This window comes from Falco peregrinus, chromosome 11 (genome assembly GCF_023634155.1).
Source record: "Falco peregrinus isolate bFalPer1 chromosome 11, bFalPer1.pri, whole genome shotgun sequence".
Classification (NCBI taxonomy): Eukaryota; Metazoa; Chordata; class Aves; order Falconiformes; family Falconidae; genus Falco; species Falco peregrinus.
In genome coordinates, this window is record NC_073731.1 from 4,401,220 (window position 1) to 4,419,888 (window position 18,669).

Sequence of the window (18,669 nt, forward strand, 5' to 3'; positions counted from 1 at the left end):
CCAGCAGCGCTGCCTTACACCGCATCTCGTCGCTCGGGCCGTGGGTAGAACGGGCGGACAATAAAACCGATTCCACAAGTGACGCCGGGTCGTTGTTCCGGGCGAGGGCACCCCGCTTCGCCGCCGCGCCTCAGGCGGGGGCGCTCCCCGGGGCGGCGGCAGCGCGGCCGCGGCCACCCAGAGGCCCGGGCGGCGGCTCCCCGCCTCCCTCCCCGCCCCGGCTGTGAGGGGAGGAAGGGCGGCGCGGCTTCTCCTTCCTCCTCCTCCTCCTCCGGCGGGGAGCGAGGGACGGGGGCGGGGAAGTTTCTGGCACCTTCTGGCCGGGCCGGCGGGCGGCAGCGGGGCCGCGGCAGCGCCATGGCCAAGTGGGGGCAGGGGGACCCGCGCTGGATCGTGGAGGAGCGCGCGGACGCCACCAACGTCAACAACTGGCACTGGTGAGGGGCGGCGGGAGGGGAGGGGGCGGCGGGCCCGCGGCGGGGGGGGTGCCGCGCCTGACGGCCCCGCTCCCCGGCCAGGACCGAGCGGGACGCGACCAGCTGGTCGAAGAGCAAGCTGGAGGAGGTGCTGGTGGGGCTGGTGGTGGAGGGCGAGGCCGGGCGCTGCGAGATCAGCGACCTGAAGCACGTGGAAGGCGAAGCGTCCTGCAACAGCCGCAAAGGGAAGCTCATCTTCTTCTACGAGTGGAACCTGCGCCTCAGCTGGAAAGGTACCGGGGGGCGGCCCCGAGGGGAACGGCGGCCCTGAGGGGAATGGTGACCCTGAGGGGTCGAGCGGCTCTGAGGGGCGGCCCTGAGGTGAGGTGAGGGGACGGGCGGCTCTGGGGGGCGGCCCTGAGGGGAACGGCACGACGGGGGCACCCGGCTGCGCTGGGCTGCGGGGACGTTCGCTGAGGCGATGCCTCGCCCGTACTCCTCGGGGGCGTCTGTGAGGGGCTAGCGGCCCCTCGGGGGTGATGCGAGGGGCTAGCGGTGCCCCCTCTGGTTCAGCCGGCGCTGCTGGCGGCAGGGACCCCCGGGCTCGCCTTGCTTTGCCGGGCGCGGGGAGCGCGGCGGCCGGGGGCCCGGCAGGTGCCCACGCGTGGCCCCAGGCGCCGTGCCGCGGGGAGATGGGCACTGGCCGGGCAGCCTTGCGGCTTGGCGTGGTGCCTGCGGAGCTGGCGCTGCCGATCCGCTCTGCGGGATCAGGAGGGGTCACTGTGGAGAGGGAAATTGTCTCCCTTGGGCTGGAGAAACAGGAACACCTCAGTGAGCTGCAGTGAATCAGAACCGTACGGAGACTGCAGGAGACACGTGGGCCTGAACTGTCATAAATGCTTATTTTTAAATAATCTTGAAACCCTAGCTTGTCTTTTCCTCCCCTTCACCCAATTTTTTTGTACCACACACGTTTCTTAGCATTGTTTTACCAGCGTGTCAGCACAGTTTTACTCATTTTGCTTTGTGAGAAGTAAATACTTCAGTTGTGACCAGATACGTATGGCTTACAACAGTGCGCTCGAATTGTTGTAGTTTCCTCGGTGTGCGCAGATTACAGTGTGCTTAACGCGTGCCGAGAGCGGGAAGTGGGAGAGCCTAAGAAGTGTGACAGTGCAGTTGTTTCCAAAAATTTAATGTAGTTATGTTGAGAATAATGAAGTACGTGAGGAAAAAACTGCTCAGTGGGAATAAGGCAACTAGAAATAGTTCCTGATTATTTGGGGTAACAGGGATTGTGCCCATGCATTTTTGTTTTGCTGCACCCGCTTGCAACCCCGGACAGTGGAGGTTCATCCTCCACTGTGCTTGTCCCGTGGCAAGCTCTTTATTTGCAGACCAAGCCAATAGTGTATCTTTGGGTAATACTGAGGAATTCTTTCCAGTTACCAGATGCCTAAAACTTGATGGCAAATTGTGGGCCGTCTCTTGCATTGGAGTAAGAAGCAGGAAGGGCTGGTAAAAAGTGCCTGCATGGGACATTGCACCTGGATATTGTAATGCCAAATGACAGGCTGTTCCTCCCCCAAATACTGTACTTATTTCTTAGGCCACAGTTGTTACTATAGGAGGTGGGAATACCAAAGGCCGTGCTTAATTTCCCCTTCTTAATGCCTGTACCCCAAAACAGAGTTGCAGTTCCTGGATCAGTGTTTCAGATGATGCTGTTTTGCTGCTCCAGCGGCTGCCTGCCTTCCGTGCTTCTCCTTTTCACAGTGCCCTTTCCAGGGTAGCTTTCTGGGACTGTTTGTCTTGGTTTGGCTGGCTGGAGCATTTATTTTTTCAATGCTGAGACCAGTGCTCCTATTTGAACAATTTGAAATTGAGGTCTGCTTCTACAATAATAGGGGACATAAAGAAGTACTGTTACTTATTTTTGTTTGCACTGATAGCCAACTAAGTTTTAAATGTTACAAGCGTGTTACAGACTAAGGGTGTACTTACAATTGTGATCTCAGTGTTAACAAAGAGCAAGGCAAACGTAATACTCTGTCGTGCGGTTTGTATCAGTGCAGTTCAAGTAATTATCAGCTTTTTGATGCTTTGGCTTTGTTTTTTAAGATAAGCTAAAATCATCTAAGTTTTAAACACTAGCTAGTTTGGTTTTGTTGGTTTTATTACAGTGTATAAAGCTTAGAAGTAGGGAGATGCAGTATTGTATTTCTGTACAAATGCTTTCTAAATTCTTTTTCCTCTGCTAGGTCTTTATGCTTTTTCAGTGTTTAACTACAGACAACTAATTCGCATTAGGTACTTTGCTCAGCTCTGTGTTGTGTTTAGTGGATAATGTCTTTGAGAGCTTAGTTTTAAAGGAGTTTGCTATTACACAGTGGAATTTAAAAGAGGCAGGGGATGATGTTTTATGGTGGGTTTTTTTCTTAATTTGATAGCCATCATGATGTGTGTTTTCTGTGAGCTCTGAATTAGAAATGAGAGTTGGGGCTGAACTGCTTGAAACACTAATTGCTGTAATTAGTTCCTTCTACAAGTCTTCTAGGATAACTAGGAGCTCAAGCTATGATTAAAACGTGTTTACGTAAGGACAAGATGTTATACACCCTGAAATTTGCAGCCTGTTTGAAAAGTGCGGTGTTGGAAAAACATTGCCCTTAGCAATTTAGATTACAGAGCAACAAAAAAGGGGGAACTGAGGGTACTTAATGGCACTAAAATTGAGCAAAATGGCTGTTCTATCATTTGTTAGAAAATGTAATGAGGATTTCAATGGATTATTCTACATTGTGGTGGAAGCTTTATGAAAACATACGTGTCCTTTTAAAACTTCTCAGCCGTGGGTTTATAGGTAGGTCTTTCTGAGACATGCTTTCACTATCAATTTCCTAAAACACTGGATTGACAGGAAACAAACAAATTTATTCTTAGGTCTGTTAATGGAGTCTCATGAGATTCAAACAAATAATTAATTAGTTTGATAAAATGTTGATAGTTTTGCTCACTTTACAGTTACACTAAAAATACAAAGTGTTCTGCCTACATAATGTTCAACAACCAGCTCAGTTTGTTAACTGGTTGGACCTTGCTGTTCAGTGCATATACCATCTGGATTAATCCCTTGAGCAAGCAATTTTTTGAGGGGGGGAAAAATACCTGTTTACTGGTTTTATGAATTTAAATTTGTTGTCTGGCCTGCGTTAGTTGTGAGTCTTTAAGAGTTGTGAAAATTGTTAATAAAATTAGCTGAATCGATAGAAGTCAGGTTTCTGTTTTGCTTCCTACCTGCTTGTATTATTTCCTTTTTGGGTAGAGTAGATGAAAATAAGATTTGCTCTACTATCTGCAAAGACAAAACTTGTGTGGTTTTGCTTGTACTTATCCTGTTGCCAGAAGAAAGCAGTAAAGAGCAAATAGAGATGGCTGCGTGCGATGTGTGTTGGGCCCAGAAGTGTTTTAATGGTGTAATTAAGTAGTTCACATGGCTTCATACTTGAGCCAGTGGGTTCTCCTGGGAGGCTCTGAGGAGCCCAGGAGAGTCTTTTTAGTTTAGCCTTTCCTGTGTGGAGGTGGCTGTCTACCTCTGGATTAACAGACTTTGCATCTTGCGCTGTGCTCCACTGACTTAGATCCTGGCCAGGAAGGGCTCTTTGCACTGTACTCCACCCTTGTGTTACTGGCAGTCATTCACACTCTATTGCTAAGAAACGTCCGAGCATTTGTTTCTGTACTTCACTGTGATCTTGACCGGCAGCACGTTAGGTTCTGTCCGTGCATGGTTGTCCCCCTTTAGCATGGCAGGCCTTTCAGGGCAATAATTAAAAACAGTGAAAGGAGGGTGATGTTCAGTAGTAGCTGGATCTAGCTAGCTCCTTGGAAGGTGAGAGAATCCAAAGAAATACTACATCTAGCTTTGTGATAATGCCCCTTTTGCAGTCAGGCTTAACACTAGGTCATTTGAGAGTTTTGCTGATAGACTGGTAAATCTGTTGTGTTCTCTATGTTTTGACGCCTAAGCTGATAAAACTGTATGGAGATGACTGGGTTTGGGGTAGAAGTGCATGTTTCTGCTGCTGCTTTCTAAAGAGATTCTAACATGATCTAAGTAGTAAATTGATTTAAATAACTAAATGCTTTCGCAGGGCAAGGGGGAAGAATCTTCAGTGTAATTAAAAAAAAAAAGTGTCAAACCTTAAATTCAGTCTTTTCACTGTAAGGTCTGAGGCAAAGCAGCACGCTACTGGGTTCCTATCCCGAATGTGTTTATAGAGCCGTGTAGGTAAGTGATGGTGGGCCTGTGCCCAGAAGGGTGCCAAAGCAGAGTGTGATTTCTGTTCTTCCGTGTGTACAGTGAATAGTAGCAGTTCACAGTGAGGATATAAAGAGTAAGAATGAGTATTCTAAAAAAATTTGCATGTGGTTTCCTGGTTTTAAAAAAATTCGGCTGTATACTTGTCCATTAGAGAGAGATATATATATATACGTATGTTTTACGGTTACATCGCTGTATGTTGGAAGCTTTTCAGATATTCAAGAAGGAATAGGTAGCATTATAGAGAGCTTCTGCATGAAGGGCAGACAAGTTATGGGGAAGAGGAGGTTATTTTTCCCCTACCCCCTTTTAGATTAACACTCTGTGTTGGCAGACAAAAGTTGTTGTAAGCAGAGAGTACATCAGAACAGCTGGCAGTTGAAGGTGAGAGCAGTGGCGGAACGGTCGTGCAAAATGTGCTGAGAAGACATACCTGTGTGCGTATCGCAGTACATCTGTACAGGAAAATAAAGCTCTGAGAATAGTTTGCTGTGAAAGTACTGTGACACGTTTTGAGACTCGGTTGCTATTTGGTTCCTTTCAATTCAGATTCTAGACGACTTGCTTCAAGTAACACTTTTTGACGATTATATCCAAGCATAAAACTCTTGCTATGTGGGAAATAGTTTTTAATAATGCATTTAAGAATTCGTTATGTTAATACAGGTACAGTGAAAGAGTCTGGTGAGAAACATAAGGGATCAGTTGAAATTCCTAACCTGTCAGAAGAAAATGAGGTAGATGATACAGAGGTAGGTGTGAAATACCGATATGGCTGTATAGGCTCAAATAAAGTGTTAATCAACATATAGGCATTGTATTTTGATTTATCCTGTGATTAAGGGAATAATTACACTTGGATAGCTTATTTAATGTTTTTGAGTTTTTGTACTTGGAATAATGACTTATTTCTGTTCTCAAATTTACCTACTACGAATGTGCACAATTGTCTTTGCTAATTACTCTTTGTGATGATATGTTAACTTGTAGTTGAGAAGAACTCTGCTTGTTGTAGTCTTAAAAAACCCCAAACCCCAACAAACCTTGTACCTAAACCGTAAGAACTTAAGGAATGTCCTCGTTAGTTGCGTAGCAGTTGCTAGTGTGGCTTCCACAGATTCCTCAACTCTGCTGGATACTAGGCAACTCTGTTGATACTTGATGTACTTGACTAAGCTACTGTCGAGATAAGACTGCATTTATTAAGTCAGAACCCAAAAGAGCTTATTTTTAGCGAAGGTAGGATAAACTGAGAAGATAATGAAATTGCAGCTGTCCTCTGAACATAGTAAACAAAGCCAAAATACTTTCTTTGTTGCCAGAACTCAAAAGCCTCATGTTAAGGTGCCTCTTAGATTTTGTAATTGTTCTGTTTCTAGATAAACATTAGCAAAAAGAAAGGGGAAGGTGATGTTCTGAAGGACCTTATGAGAACCGAAGGAACCACGAAAGTCAGACAGGCCCTGAGAGATTATCTGAAAGCACTTAAAACAGGTAAATTAAACCAGTATGTTAGGTATGTATTTTATTCAGTCGCCTTTCTTGAGTAGATTGGTAACGTATTGACAAGTCCTTGGTTTTGTACTGTTTTTATTGAACTAAGTTAGTCCTACCAGTCAAAATCTTCGTTGCTATCAAACGTGGCAGCGTCCAGAAGTTTCTGTAGCGACCCAGGCAGTGTTGTGTTACATGAATTGACCACAGAAACGACACAGTCGGACCGGCAGGCTGCTGGCTGGCAAAGCAGTGCCCAACCTCAGCTTGCCGTTCCTCTGCTGCTCAGATCACGGAGATGGCCCATTCCTTAGTGGGCAGAGAGTGTCGATTTGGGGTCAGGTAACTCTGAAAAGCCTGTGTTTTTAAGGGAAATTGCTGTTAGGCTCTGTTGCTGATAAAAAAACAGGGCTAAAGTGGGGAAACGGGGTTAGAGTTGCATGCCCCATTCTGTGCTCCCATTCTGCCCAGTTTTACCCACTCTCTGCAGTTTTAGCCAGCAATTTTCATTACATATCTGAATGTCAGGGTGCTTGTTCAGCTCCGTTTCATACTGAAAAGTGCTTTTCTTCATTCCAGAATTTACCTTGGGAATGATTCTGCCAACAAAAGCTGCTACTGGTCAGGAGGTGGCCACTGAGCAAAAACCAAGTGGGAATGCCATGCAAGTATGTTGGCTTTAAACGTTACATGAATTTAACTTTACCATATGTAGTCCCTACAGATTTTGCTACGGTAAAGATTGCATATTCCTGCGATCACCTGCAAAAGTGAAAGGCTTTGGGGCAGAACTGCCTCCTTGCTGCCGTGATCAGGGCCTGTAGTACGCAAGTGACCCGTCACAGACCCTGGGCCTGGCGCTGCCAGGTGCGGGAGGAGGATGGCCGCGTTTGCGTTCCTCTGAAGGCTTCCTGCTGCAAGGACTGTATGTGCAGCAAGGTGAAGCTCAAGTTCACTTGCACAGGTCACCTCCCCCCGGTCAAAAGTTCATTTTAGGTGTCTTTGGAGCGAATCACACACTCGGTCGTTTTTTTTGATTAATTCAGTGAATCCTGATGAATACTACTTTTAAATAAATGTGGAAGTACATTGCAAAATTAGCGTATATTTATAACACAGTGTATTTAGGAATGCATGGGTAACAATGATTCTGCCACTCCAGAACTGTTGTCTGATTCGCATTCACAGAAATATTTTTTGCTTTGCAGGACTCTGTCTTACCACAGTCCTTGGATATAGTTGGTGTAAAAATTCCAACAGTGAAGATATTTATGAGAGAAATCTTCAACTCTTCAGCAGATGAACTTTATAGCATCTTCACAACGAAGGAAGTAAGTGATATTTCCACTAGGCAACATAACAATGTAATGCTGTTGTATCTGAATAGTTGTGTTAGTGATGAATGTGTCACGCTCATAGTGTCAAGTACAGATAATGCTCCTTACGTACATTAAATGGAGAGATGCGATTGTCCAGCAACTGAAGGCTTCATGAGCTACCCTTTTCTGGTAACTTCACTGTTCAATTCTGATTGCCATCATTTGCTCTTCAAAAGTTTTGCTGAATAGCTTCACCTTTCAAGCCACCGCGGAATTTCAGTGGTGAAAAAGCAGAAGCTGACAGCTGCTGAAGCCATGTGTCACTTTGGTCTCCTACCAAGGAACAAAGGCTAGGCAGCTGGCCTCGCTGACAAGTTTCAAGTTCTTGTGGTAGCAATCAGAGAGCACTAGAAGGCCGCAGTAGGATCATTCGGCTTTTACCTTTTTAATGAGAGTTTATTAGGGTGGCTTAGACCTTTTTTTTTTGCAAGTTGTTCCCTTAACAGGAAGAAAAGGCAACTAAACAAAGTGAAGGTGCATGTTCACGTAGTTCGTGTGCAGCTCAATCACGCTGCCCTGTGCTAGTTAGAAAAAGCTTGGCTGTGGGATGTAGGCATTTCTCATTCGGCAGCTTGCAGCGCTGGGCAGTGGCACTGTTGTTACCCACAGCTTACCGCTTAATTGGTATTGGATGCGATGATACTGTTGCCTATAGGGTGCAAAATACAAAATCACTGATTCTGGGTTCGCGTCCTTCAAAAGAGCCAGGGCTGCTACCAGAGAACTTTAAATTACAATCCCAGTGCTACCAATGGGAAACAGTAATGGTGCTCGGCAGCAATTCTGCACCTTCCTAGAGCTGCTGCTCCGTCCACGCCCCTTGCAGGGGGCTGGAGTCCTTACCCGTCTTTGCATTTACCACTAGCTTTCTCAGCATTTCTGTTCTCATTCTGTCACCTCCCTGGAGCCTGCTGCTAGCACAGAGCTCAGGGGAGCGCTGTATAAAATGAAAGGCCCGATCAGTGCTTAAAGACTCTTACATACATTGCAGTTAATCTCTTCAGCGACCCTCCCTTGTCTCATGATACGGTGCGTTATCTATCAGTATGGATTTGTAGTTAACTGACGTGTGCTGTTCTTTTTTTGCTAGTTGGTGCAGAAGTTTTCTAAATGTCCTGCTGTGATTGAAGCTGAGAAAGGAGGCAAGCTTCAGATGTTTGATGGCTGTGTCAGTGGTGAATATGCGGAACTGGTAAAATGCTCCTGTTTTGCACTTTAAAAATGGGTGGTGGTGGGCTATTAGCCGTTTCTCTGAGCTAAAAAGTAGCGTTGAGTTTCTGACAGAGCAGCTTCTCTAGTGCATACTGGGTTCCTCTGTTTCAAAGTAAAAAACCTGCTATTATGTTGTGTGATTTTTTTTTCCCAATCAAAACAGCAGCCACTGACTACACCCAGCAACCTGCAGAGAGGGGACATTTTTTTTTTTACTAGGAGGAGGAGGAGCGAGAAAGCAGGTTTAAAGTTTATTTTCCAAATCCACATCAATTCTTCTTGTAACTGGAGAAGTGATCGCCGTTCCGTTCAGGGCAAATGTTACACTCTCCCCAGCTTAACGCTTTTGCAAATAAAAGGGAAAGATAATTAGAGCTCAGCTCCATTTTTGAAACCTGAAAAACCATTTTCACAGTCGCTGAGCTTCAGATTTGGTATCTTGCATCCATCCAGATGACAGGCAGTAAGTATCACTGACACCTGGACAATTCTTAAAAAAGCAAAGCCTTGGAAAATGAGATTGTTACTTTAACTCAACTCAATAAAATTTGTTGATGACATCGGAAAGGGCTCAGTCTGGAAAGACAGACGCTGCAGAGCTGAACATCCCCTGATGGAAGCTGAGAGAAGTCAGTTCTAGTCATCGGCCTTTGCAACTGCATGAGGAACTGTTTAGGTGAAACAGTCCAACACAGGAACTTAATGGCCTAGTGAGAACAGTGAGCCTGATCTAGGCAAAACTTCAGCTGACATAATGCATACGCTTGTGCTGAAGTGACGCCTCCCGTGAGCTGGCGGCAGGCTGTAAGGCGTTTTTGCACAGTACTGCCGAACCTGTACACTCAAGCAGGCTGGACTGCTTGACGGAGAATCACAGGCATACTCTGCGTGCTTACACGCCTCAGAGGTGAAAACATGACTCTTAGCAGTGCCCATTTCAAGGTCTGCAAGAAAACCAGCGTTCTAAGTTTAGTAACGAATGGGCCTGACCGCCTCCCATAGAGAAAACAAAACAGTGGAATGGAGCACGCCAAGAGCTTCGTGAAAATACTTTATTTAAAAAACCCAAATCCCAACCTTTGTATTGTTTACATGCATGTGCCTACTGTTACATAACACTCCTCCCCTTGTTTTTCAGGAGAGAATTAGCATTGCACAGTTGCGATGTGAATTGTCTCAGGGGTGTTCTTATCTTCTCACAGGTCCCAAGCCAAAGAATCGTCCTGAAGTGGAGGTGTGGGAGCTGGCCTGAGGGTGAGTCTTTCTGAGGCCCTCTAATGGGGGCCGCGCTGTGCGGGGAGAAGGGACAAACGTGACAGTTGGCAGCCCTGCTAACTGGAAGCTCCCGCAGTCTGTGGTCTCTGGAGAGCAGCCTGATGTCCACAGCAGGTGGGATCTGTGAAAAGACCTTCACCCGGACACAGGCAAAAGCGGATACAAAATCAGCAACAACAACTGTAATCCCCTAAAATCCACTTTTACTGAAATGTCGTGTTTTCTTCCTTCAGAACATTATGCAACGGTTGCCTTGATTTTCAAGGCTATGGCTGCTCAAACAGAACTGCAGTTAGAGTGCAAAGGAGTTCCCGTCTCCAACGAAGACAGCACAAGACAGTGTTGGAAGAAGCAGTATTTTGAAGAAATACGTATTTTACTGCAGCAGTCCAAAGGCGACATGGAATGATAACAGCACCGTAGTTTTGTTAGGGCATTACTTTTTATACTTTGTTAACAATTGGTTTTTTTTTAAAAAAAGTAATTTATTTGTGGGAAGAATAAAGACCCACTTCTATGATACTGTATATAATTTAAGCATTATTTATGGATTTTTAGTGAACGGGGGTGGCGAGTAAGTCAGACTATGTAAATCAGCAGCTTCATTTGAGGAAAGCCATCTCCGTGCTGCTTGCCTGCAACGTCAGAGAGTAATAATGATTCAGCTGCAGTGAAGTGCTACCAGCATCGGTGGGTCGGCTGCGCGGAGCAGTAGGAAACATTTGCAGTTCTTTGATACTCGGTGTATCAAGTGGCAAAACTGAATCCCTCCAGGAGATGGCATTCCCATCAGCAGTGAACAAAGGGATTATAAAACTGTTGAAACGGCGGGGCCAGAGTAGTTTACAGCCTCCTTCAATACTTCCTAAGATTGCTTTAACTGCAGACTGAATTTGTTTCTAACATTGTAGACAGTTTTAAGGAAAGATTAATTAATGTCCTGTAATTCTGGTTGGCATGACGGTTACCACTATTAAGTCTGCATGCACTGTACCCCCTTACTTGACCTCAGTGTGAAATTTTTTTGCAAAAAACAAGCGGTAATAACGCTTTCCTTTTGCAGTTCTGTAAACCTTCCACTGAAATGATTGATGGCCCTCTGCAATTCCGCAGCTCAAATTAAAGTGAGCAACTGTTAGAGAAATTAAGACAGGAGCGTAGCTGGGATATTGAAAGTAAAGAATTTTTACTCTTAATCAAACCACACTGAGGTCAGGAAGAGTAACTTAATTCTCAAATGCTTTAATAAAACTGTATTAATTTAATATGCAATTTGAAACGTACTGACCAAAAAAGGGCAGGCTGCCTTTGGAAAACATGGTTGGCTCAATAAACGATGTGATTTTACATGCAGTTTATTTTCTCCATTAACTGATGCTGCCAAACTAAACGAGTCTGTACGGAAGGTGAGTCCTATATATTTTATTTTCACAGGACGCCAACGTAAGGCAGCCTTAGCACACATAAACTTACCTCAGCCAGAAGATAAAGACGTGTTGTGCTTTTCTACAGGCAAGGCTTTCCCTGAAAAGTTTGCTGTCAGTTACCCCTTCCAGCTTAGGGGAGGCTTGCTGTAGTAACAAGAACAAACGCCCGGCACAGACAGGTTCCCGAGTGTTGCACTGCTTGTTTTTCAGGGGACCAGAGAGAGGGTGGAGAACAGCCTCTTGAGCAGGGTCGTGTTTTAGCATCTTCCTTTGAACGCTCAAAAGGTTGTTCCTTTTTTTTGATAAATAGACCAAGAGCCTAACATTTAGAATACAAAACTTAAGGGTATTGGTTGATGAAGGGGCAGTGTTTAAGTAAACGGAAAAATCTAGATTTGTGTGTAAACTAAGAGATTTCGTGACAGTTTAGTACCTGAGAGTAGGCCGCTGCATGGAACTACAAGTTTCTTCAGCCAGCGTGTCCTACAGCCCTAGTACTCCTCCGGGCAGTATGCCTCAGCCGTGTCCCCTCCCACCTCGGGGCACAAGTGCCCGCGACCTGCACATCCCGCTAGCCTGAATTTTCTTGTCTCCCTGCAGGAGCGCCAGCTGCAGTGCCACGGAAGGGACTGACTGGTGTTTCCAGTGTTGCGGCACTCGCCTCCCAGTGTGGGACTGCCAAACCCCCCAGAATAGCAGTGGTCTTGTTCCCTCAGGCCTGCGCAGCTGTAAGTGATAACAACGTGCACGAGCTTTCTGAAGCTAGAACCACACAATGCCTACCTTCTCATCCTGGGTGCAGGCGATGGGCAGGCAGCTTCACACCCCCGCACAGCTCCTCGCTGACTGTCCTGGCAGGCAAAAAAAAGAGGATGTTTCTTCTTTTTGCTTCACCAACATCCCCGCACTCTTCCTGTCTTCACTGTACGTGCTGGAACTTTGCTGGCAGCACTGTATTGCTGACCTGAAAGTTCAATTTCTGCAAACAGCTATTTTGGAATTGAGAGAAATCAAAGATTAAGTTCATTTTACTTGTAGCAGGTCGCTTTCGGGAGGATTTCCAGCACTACTGTGCAGTCGTCATCGCAGGGAGGCAAAACAATTTACTCTTGAGTGCTAAAATTTCTCATAGACTCTCCAACAGTTCCATAAAACCAAGGAACGTTCAACTGCTTGTTACCCTCAGCCCTTGAGCAGGAGGGAGCAGAGTTAGGAATTACACGTTGTTTAGTAACAGCATGATGCTAATGGTACAATAGTATCATAAATGTACTTTGCTTTCTAAGTAAGTCCCTGTGAAGAGTTCCCAATCCTAAATTTTTCCCAATGTAACACAAGAGAAAACAGCAGGAGCAGAGATATGTAGGGAGTTTGGGGGAAATATGCTCAAATTTGTTGGATTTCACGTGTTTTTTTAAAGAGAGTAATGAGCACAGAAGCATTCCAGGGAGAGCAGGCTGTATGAAAGAAGTAAGAAAGCAGAAACAGGAAAAGACACTTCTGCTTGTAACGCAGTGCTGCCATAACGTGGTAAGGTTCTGGGCAACCACCCGGCCTCTGAGAAAGCCAAAAGGAAAAATAACTAAATGTGAAAGACAAGATTTGTAATATAGCCTTTGAAGGGGTTAAATGGGCGGTGGGAATGCCAGGAGGAAATACATAACAGTTAAATGAGAGGTGGGATGAGCCGTGGGAGAGATTAAAAGCTGTTAAGAGCCTGAGGAAGCCAGTCAATACGGGGTTGTCAAAGAAAGGGATAAAATATTCTTGAAGGCAAAGAAATACAGACCACAAAACTGATACAAAGCAAAAGGGGAATGCTATGGGAGACACAGTGACCTACAGAACATGTGAAGTGAGGGACACAAAGGAAGAGAAAGACCGGTGCAAACAAGGATTAGGGAAGAGGGGACAAGTTGTAGGTGCTGCTTTTGTTTAAAAACCTGAATACTGGGAAAAAATTCCCAGTAAAAATTGCAGCAATACTCAAGGGGAAGGTGAAAGGTAACGTAAGGGAAGAGCAGCACAAATCACTATACTTCTGATAACCTTGTCAGAGTTTTTCAGCAAAATAACAGAAAAGCTGGTATTAAATGTGGTCGGTTTAGAACTACAGAACCACCCTTTAATTAAAGCTGACCACCACGGGTTGCAGCATCTTGTCAGACCTGCGCTAGCTTTTTGAAGAGGTTGCAGAGGGACCTGCTGGCCTAGCACAGCTTGTACGTACGATGCCTGACTTACCGTTGGAGAGCTGCAAGAACCCAGCGCGCCACACGGAACTGTATCTTCCGAGAGCCCTTGCTAATGGGGGGCGGTTGCGGACAGACTTCTGCAGGGGTTCTAAAGGGCCAGTTACCTCTTTGTGAGAAAATAAAATTCAAAATTACCACCAAGAGCATTTGGAAATTGCATACGCAGGTCGGTAGGGGAAAACATCCCAAAAATAACTGGAAGGGCCTAGTCAGTGACCAGGCAAACAGAAGGGCTGATGCCCATCTGGGAACGCAGAGGAGGAAGGAAGGGTGTGTTCCTTGCATATCGTTTATGAAATAATTACTAAATACCACTTATACTTGGCATACTTCACTACGGGTTTTGAAATAATGACAAAAACATCAGACAGCGTACCAAAAAGCAGGTGCACATTTTCAGTAAGAGTAATTAACTGAGAGTACTCGCTGCAGGGTTAGAGCGGCTGCTTCGGCTCCTGAATTTTCAGTTCGATGAGTATCTTCTCTTCCCAAAGACATCTTAACCCAACCACAAACCGCAGGCTTGGGAGAAGACTTGCTAGATGAATTCTGACACTCATGAGGTAGAAGTTGTGACTAGAAGCTGTTGATCTCTCTGAAGTTACGATCTCTGGAGAAGTTGATCAGAAAGGGTAACAAAATTATTCCTAAAGAAAGCAAAAACAATTACTGCATGTCTGAATAATGAGACCAACTTAAGCACTCACCAGCATCCGTACGGTGTCTGTAAATGCAGGAATAGATGCGCTAATGAAGAGGAATATAAAGTGTAAATTTCAAAGATAAATTATTAATTACAAAAGGTTAAAAAAAAATTAAAGTAGATTCAGAGAGTAAGGGGAGGCCTGAGAGCATCCCATAATAGAATTGTGGAGAAGCAAATGATGCTAAACTACATTCAATGGTAGACAGAATGAAGGAATTTGGAATAAAAAAAGACCAAGAGAGATGTGTTTTGAAGGCAACAGAAAAACAACTGAGTTAAGCCACTGGAAAATGCAGCTGAAAATGGGAGTTTAATCAGATATTAAAACCAGTATCATTGACAGTCCAAAAGATCACACAGGAAATGGATGTTGCTCAGAAATGCCTTGGGAACAGGAGGAAACGGGACAGGGAAAACCGGTAAAAAGTCACCGCAGCATTTCAGGGGGCGCAGCAGCTGTCAGGAAAGCGAGGGAGTGCGGCGCAGGGGAAGAAGGAAGCCGGTCTGCTAACGGTGCAGGAGGGAAATGCCACTAACATGGGTGAAGACCAGGGAAATGAAAAGTTCTGCTGGTTTCTTGTACCACTTCACCTTTCACCATCCGGGGGGGGGGGGGGGGGGGGGGGGGGAAGTAACACACCACCGCTCCCTCTCAACTGTGCGGCCCAACACTGATGCAAAGTAAACCAGAAAAGACCCAAATTTACACCAATCACATACATTTGATCATCATTTCTCTCTGCAGCCATTTCACTTTTGCAGTCGTCTTTGATGAGAAACCCAAAGACTGAATCAAGATATTATAAACAAATGAAAAGTCATCACAATCAGTTTAATGAAGTGCACAGAATAGCAATTGATCATGTCAATAAAAATAAAACAATTAATTTTACATCAAGTGTGCTTTATTTCCTCCACAGGTATTCTGTTAAATAAAGCACCATATATATACTGCCAGGCCACAGCTAAAGAGGATTCTTTACAGAATCAAATTTCTTGTGGTTTTTTAGTATACAAGTAAACTTAATTTTGATAATAAGAACCACAGCGATCTGAGGCAATCTGCCTCTATTATAAGGTACAAAACTGGCACAGAGGACACCATATTATACACAGTAAAAATGCCGTAAGTTTAAATTACATCATACAGGGCAGGGAGGCCCTGTTCTCCCAGACAGCCATATTAAATGAAAGCCACTACAGTGAACTCTTAATTACATAAAACATATCCATTATCTGATTGCCCTTTAAGAAAGTGTACGGTAGATGCAAAAAAAAAAAAGGGGGGGGGGGGAGGGGGGGTGAAGGAATCTGAGTTCTGCCTGACCAAGAATTAAGCGTATAAATCTATCTTGCCATTCAAGCAGAGAGCACTGGACAAACTGAAGCACAAAACAAAAATAAGCAAAACTTATACAAACAGCGTTGGTGGGGGGAAGAAAAAAAAAAAAAAAAAGGACTTAAAAGCAGACATGCTCCATCTAATGTCAAGAAGCAGCTTGGTTTCCTTTTCCAGATATCCTTGTGACCACATGAATCGTAGACTCAATGGTCCTACACAGGATGTCTAAAATGTCATGCTGCTGCATGTGACTAAAAAGTCCTCTGGAATGGCCACAACTGATTGATAAACTAGTTTCAGGGTCCTGGGATGGTAAGGCTTGACCATCACAGCTTCGCAAATCTGCGAGGTCAGATAAAACTGCTGAAATCGATGTGGAAGGAAACTCCGAGTCCTCCTCAGCTCCCATGGAATCCTTGGAAGTCTGCAGGTCCTTAAATTCTTTGCATTCTTCAAATTTACCGTTTCCTGACTGCTCTTCTGTGTGCTGTGACCGTGTCGCTAACATTATGTCTTCTGAAAATGAAGATGGGACTTCCATTCTGTACTCTTTGACAGAACTGTTCTCGGGGGAAGGAGGATCTTGCTCAGTGCCTGGATCAATGATGGAAGAGTCCCGCGTCTCGTTATCCGAAGTGCTTGTCGGGGTCAGCGCCTCCCGGGGTTCAGTTTTTATATCACCAATACAGCTGTCTACGGTGTGCTCCTCATCACTGCTGACCCGCCTTCTCTTCACGGGAGTAGCTCCTTCGTCATCTGGAAGAAAAAGGGAAACTCGCTTAGGGAAAACGCACTTTTCATGCTGCACACCCACGCCACAGGCCTTTCAGGTTTCTATCATTTTCCGTATTAAACACAGCACTTTAATGAATACTTAATTCCTTACAGAGAATTCACATAATGGCCTAGAACTTCAGCTCCCTAACATTAGTGCTCGTGCAGCGTTGGGGTTGAAGCCGATACGCAGCCCACCCCACAGCAGTAAGCAAACAGCGCATTACGTTAACTTTGTAAAAGTGCAAAACTTTAATTGCGTGACACCACTGTAAGAAGGCAAACCTTTAGTTTTTCTTTCTTTGGCTTCTTGCTCTTGTAACGAGTTCCTCTGTTGTTGACAAGCTCTACATTTGTTTAAAAGCTCTTGTAAAGTTGGAATCAGGGCTGAATTGAGCTGTTTGGGAGTGTGCACTGAAAGCAGCAAGGCAAGCGCTCGGAGGTCCTGAAAATACAGAAAGAAACAAGTTTAACTAGCCCTATTTCAAACTTGCATTTGATTCATCCTACACACCGATCTGTGTAATAAGCAGAGGCTTCAACATCGTCTGAACATCCCAAAGACTGAGTTCTAAATATACCTGCACTACTGGAGTGGCCCACCCCCTGCTAATTCGCTGACCTTAACACACATCTGTCCCAGGCAGACGACACTACCGCACCATGTGCTGCAAGACGGGATCTTTGCTGGGTTAGGACATGGCTACAATTAACGCTGCTGCACTTGGCGTTACTTTTTTCCTCTCCAACAAGCCACCCCCATCAGCCCTACAGCGCCCACCGTCGGCCTGGGAGACGCGTGTGTGCTGTGCGCGCGGAGAAGGCGTGCCTGTGGGTAGAGAATTCCGGAGAGCTCGGATTGCCGCTCGGCACATCTGCGACCGCCTTGTCCGTAGGGGTTATTAGAACCTGGCTCCTGCAGAAAATAAGCTGCCTCCTACACCACGCTGGCATTGGAACGGCTTAGAAAAGACTCACCCCGTTTAAAGTAGAGCTTGCTTTGGAAATTTCAACTCTCTGGTTGCTGAAGTCAGATTCTAGGCTTTGATATTGATTTATTAGATTTGTAATTAGAGTATTGATCAGGTTGGCACAGTTTGCTTCAGAAAACACCTGCCCTTGGACCTGTGAAAAGAACGTGTGATTTTTAAAGCACGAAAAAAATGGAACTGTGAAAAGGGCATCCCAAGCTGAAAAACAGCATATACGACTGCATTTGAAATGGAAATTATCGCTGAAGGACCACGTACCTTTAGAAGAAAATGGGTCAGAAAGGTGTATACAATGTTGTTGTTAAGAAAGGTCCTTTCGTCCATCAGAATACATTTTATATATTCTGCAAAAACCGGGTCTTCACAGAGGAGCTTTACACAGTTCTTTGACATTGCGGACTGGTGGAGAGAGAGAGAGAGAAGAGCGCACAGTCACCGCGGGACGCACAGCACTGCGCTCGCACACCATCTTAATTCACACTGCACTGCTCTTACTGATCAAAATATGTCAGGCCTATCAGGTATTGGGAAATTGTACCGATTAATTATTGTCAATTATTATTTCACATTTTCCTTTTATGAAGTTTATTCCACGGGAGTGCCACTTTCTCACGATCCGTACGTACGGGAAGGGCCGGTGTCTCCTGACCCAGAAGGCAGCTATGGGGCCCTCTCACAGAGGTGCAAAGGCCCCTCCCAGCCTCAGGCATCTCCCGGTTTTTATTCCATTGTACCAGCGCTGATGCTACATAAAAAGCTGGCAACTGCCAGAGGCAGGACGAAGCAGGTGTGTGCGCTGCAGACTGCCTCCAGCCAGCGTTACGTACTGCCTGAAACTGCCCAAGCGTTTGCAGGACCGAGGGTGTACCGGGAGCAAAGACGATTTGCCAGATTTTAATACTTGGGTTCTCAGGTTTTATCAGATGACAGGCAGTGTGAGCAGAGGTGTTTTGCATTCAAAATACTAGCTTTTTGGAAGAATAAATGATACCCACTAGTTACAATTTACGGGTTATCTGTGTGTCCCGTTCATCGCTGTATTTTGCCTGTATTTCATTCCGTTAGTTCTCAAA

At 45.3% G+C, this 18,669-nt stretch overlaps 2 protein-coding genes across 10 annotated transcripts in view; one reads left to right on the top strand and one right to left on the bottom strand.

Moving 5' to 3' along the window:
- Positions 1-195: 195 nt before the first annotated feature.
- Positions 196-11,447, top strand: AHSA2P (activator of HSP90 ATPase homolog 2). Its single transcript, XM_055816236.1, has 9 exons — positions 196-437; positions 519-709; positions 5,407-5,492; positions 6,120-6,234; positions 6,814-6,902; positions 7,443-7,565; positions 8,704-8,805; positions 10,028-10,079; positions 10,334-11,447. The coding sequence occupies exons 1-9, from the start codon at positions 358-360 to the stop codon at positions 10,507-10,509; spliced, it is 1,014 nt and encodes a 337-aa protein (XP_055672211.1). The 5' UTR covers positions 196-357; the 3' UTR covers positions 10,510-11,447.
- A 3,854-nt stretch (positions 11,448-15,301) lies between these two features.
- USP34 (ubiquitin specific peptidase 34) overlaps positions 15,302-18,669 on the bottom strand; it is a 137,059-nt gene continuing 133,691 nt past the window's right edge. For all 9 annotated transcript variants that reach the window (XM_055816227.1, XM_055816223.1, XM_055816222.1 and 6 more), the window contains 4 exons: positions 17,855-17,995; positions 17,583-17,729; positions 16,890-17,049; positions 15,302-16,586 (listed from right to left, as the gene is read on the bottom strand). In XM_055816227.1, coding sequence (XP_055672202.1) covers positions 15,976-16,586; positions 16,890-17,049; positions 17,583-17,729; positions 17,855-17,995 — 1,059 coding nt within the window. In that variant the 3' untranslated portion in view covers positions 15,302-15,975. The remainder of the gene's footprint in view (positions 16,587-16,889; positions 17,050-17,582; positions 17,730-17,854; positions 17,996-18,669) is intronic.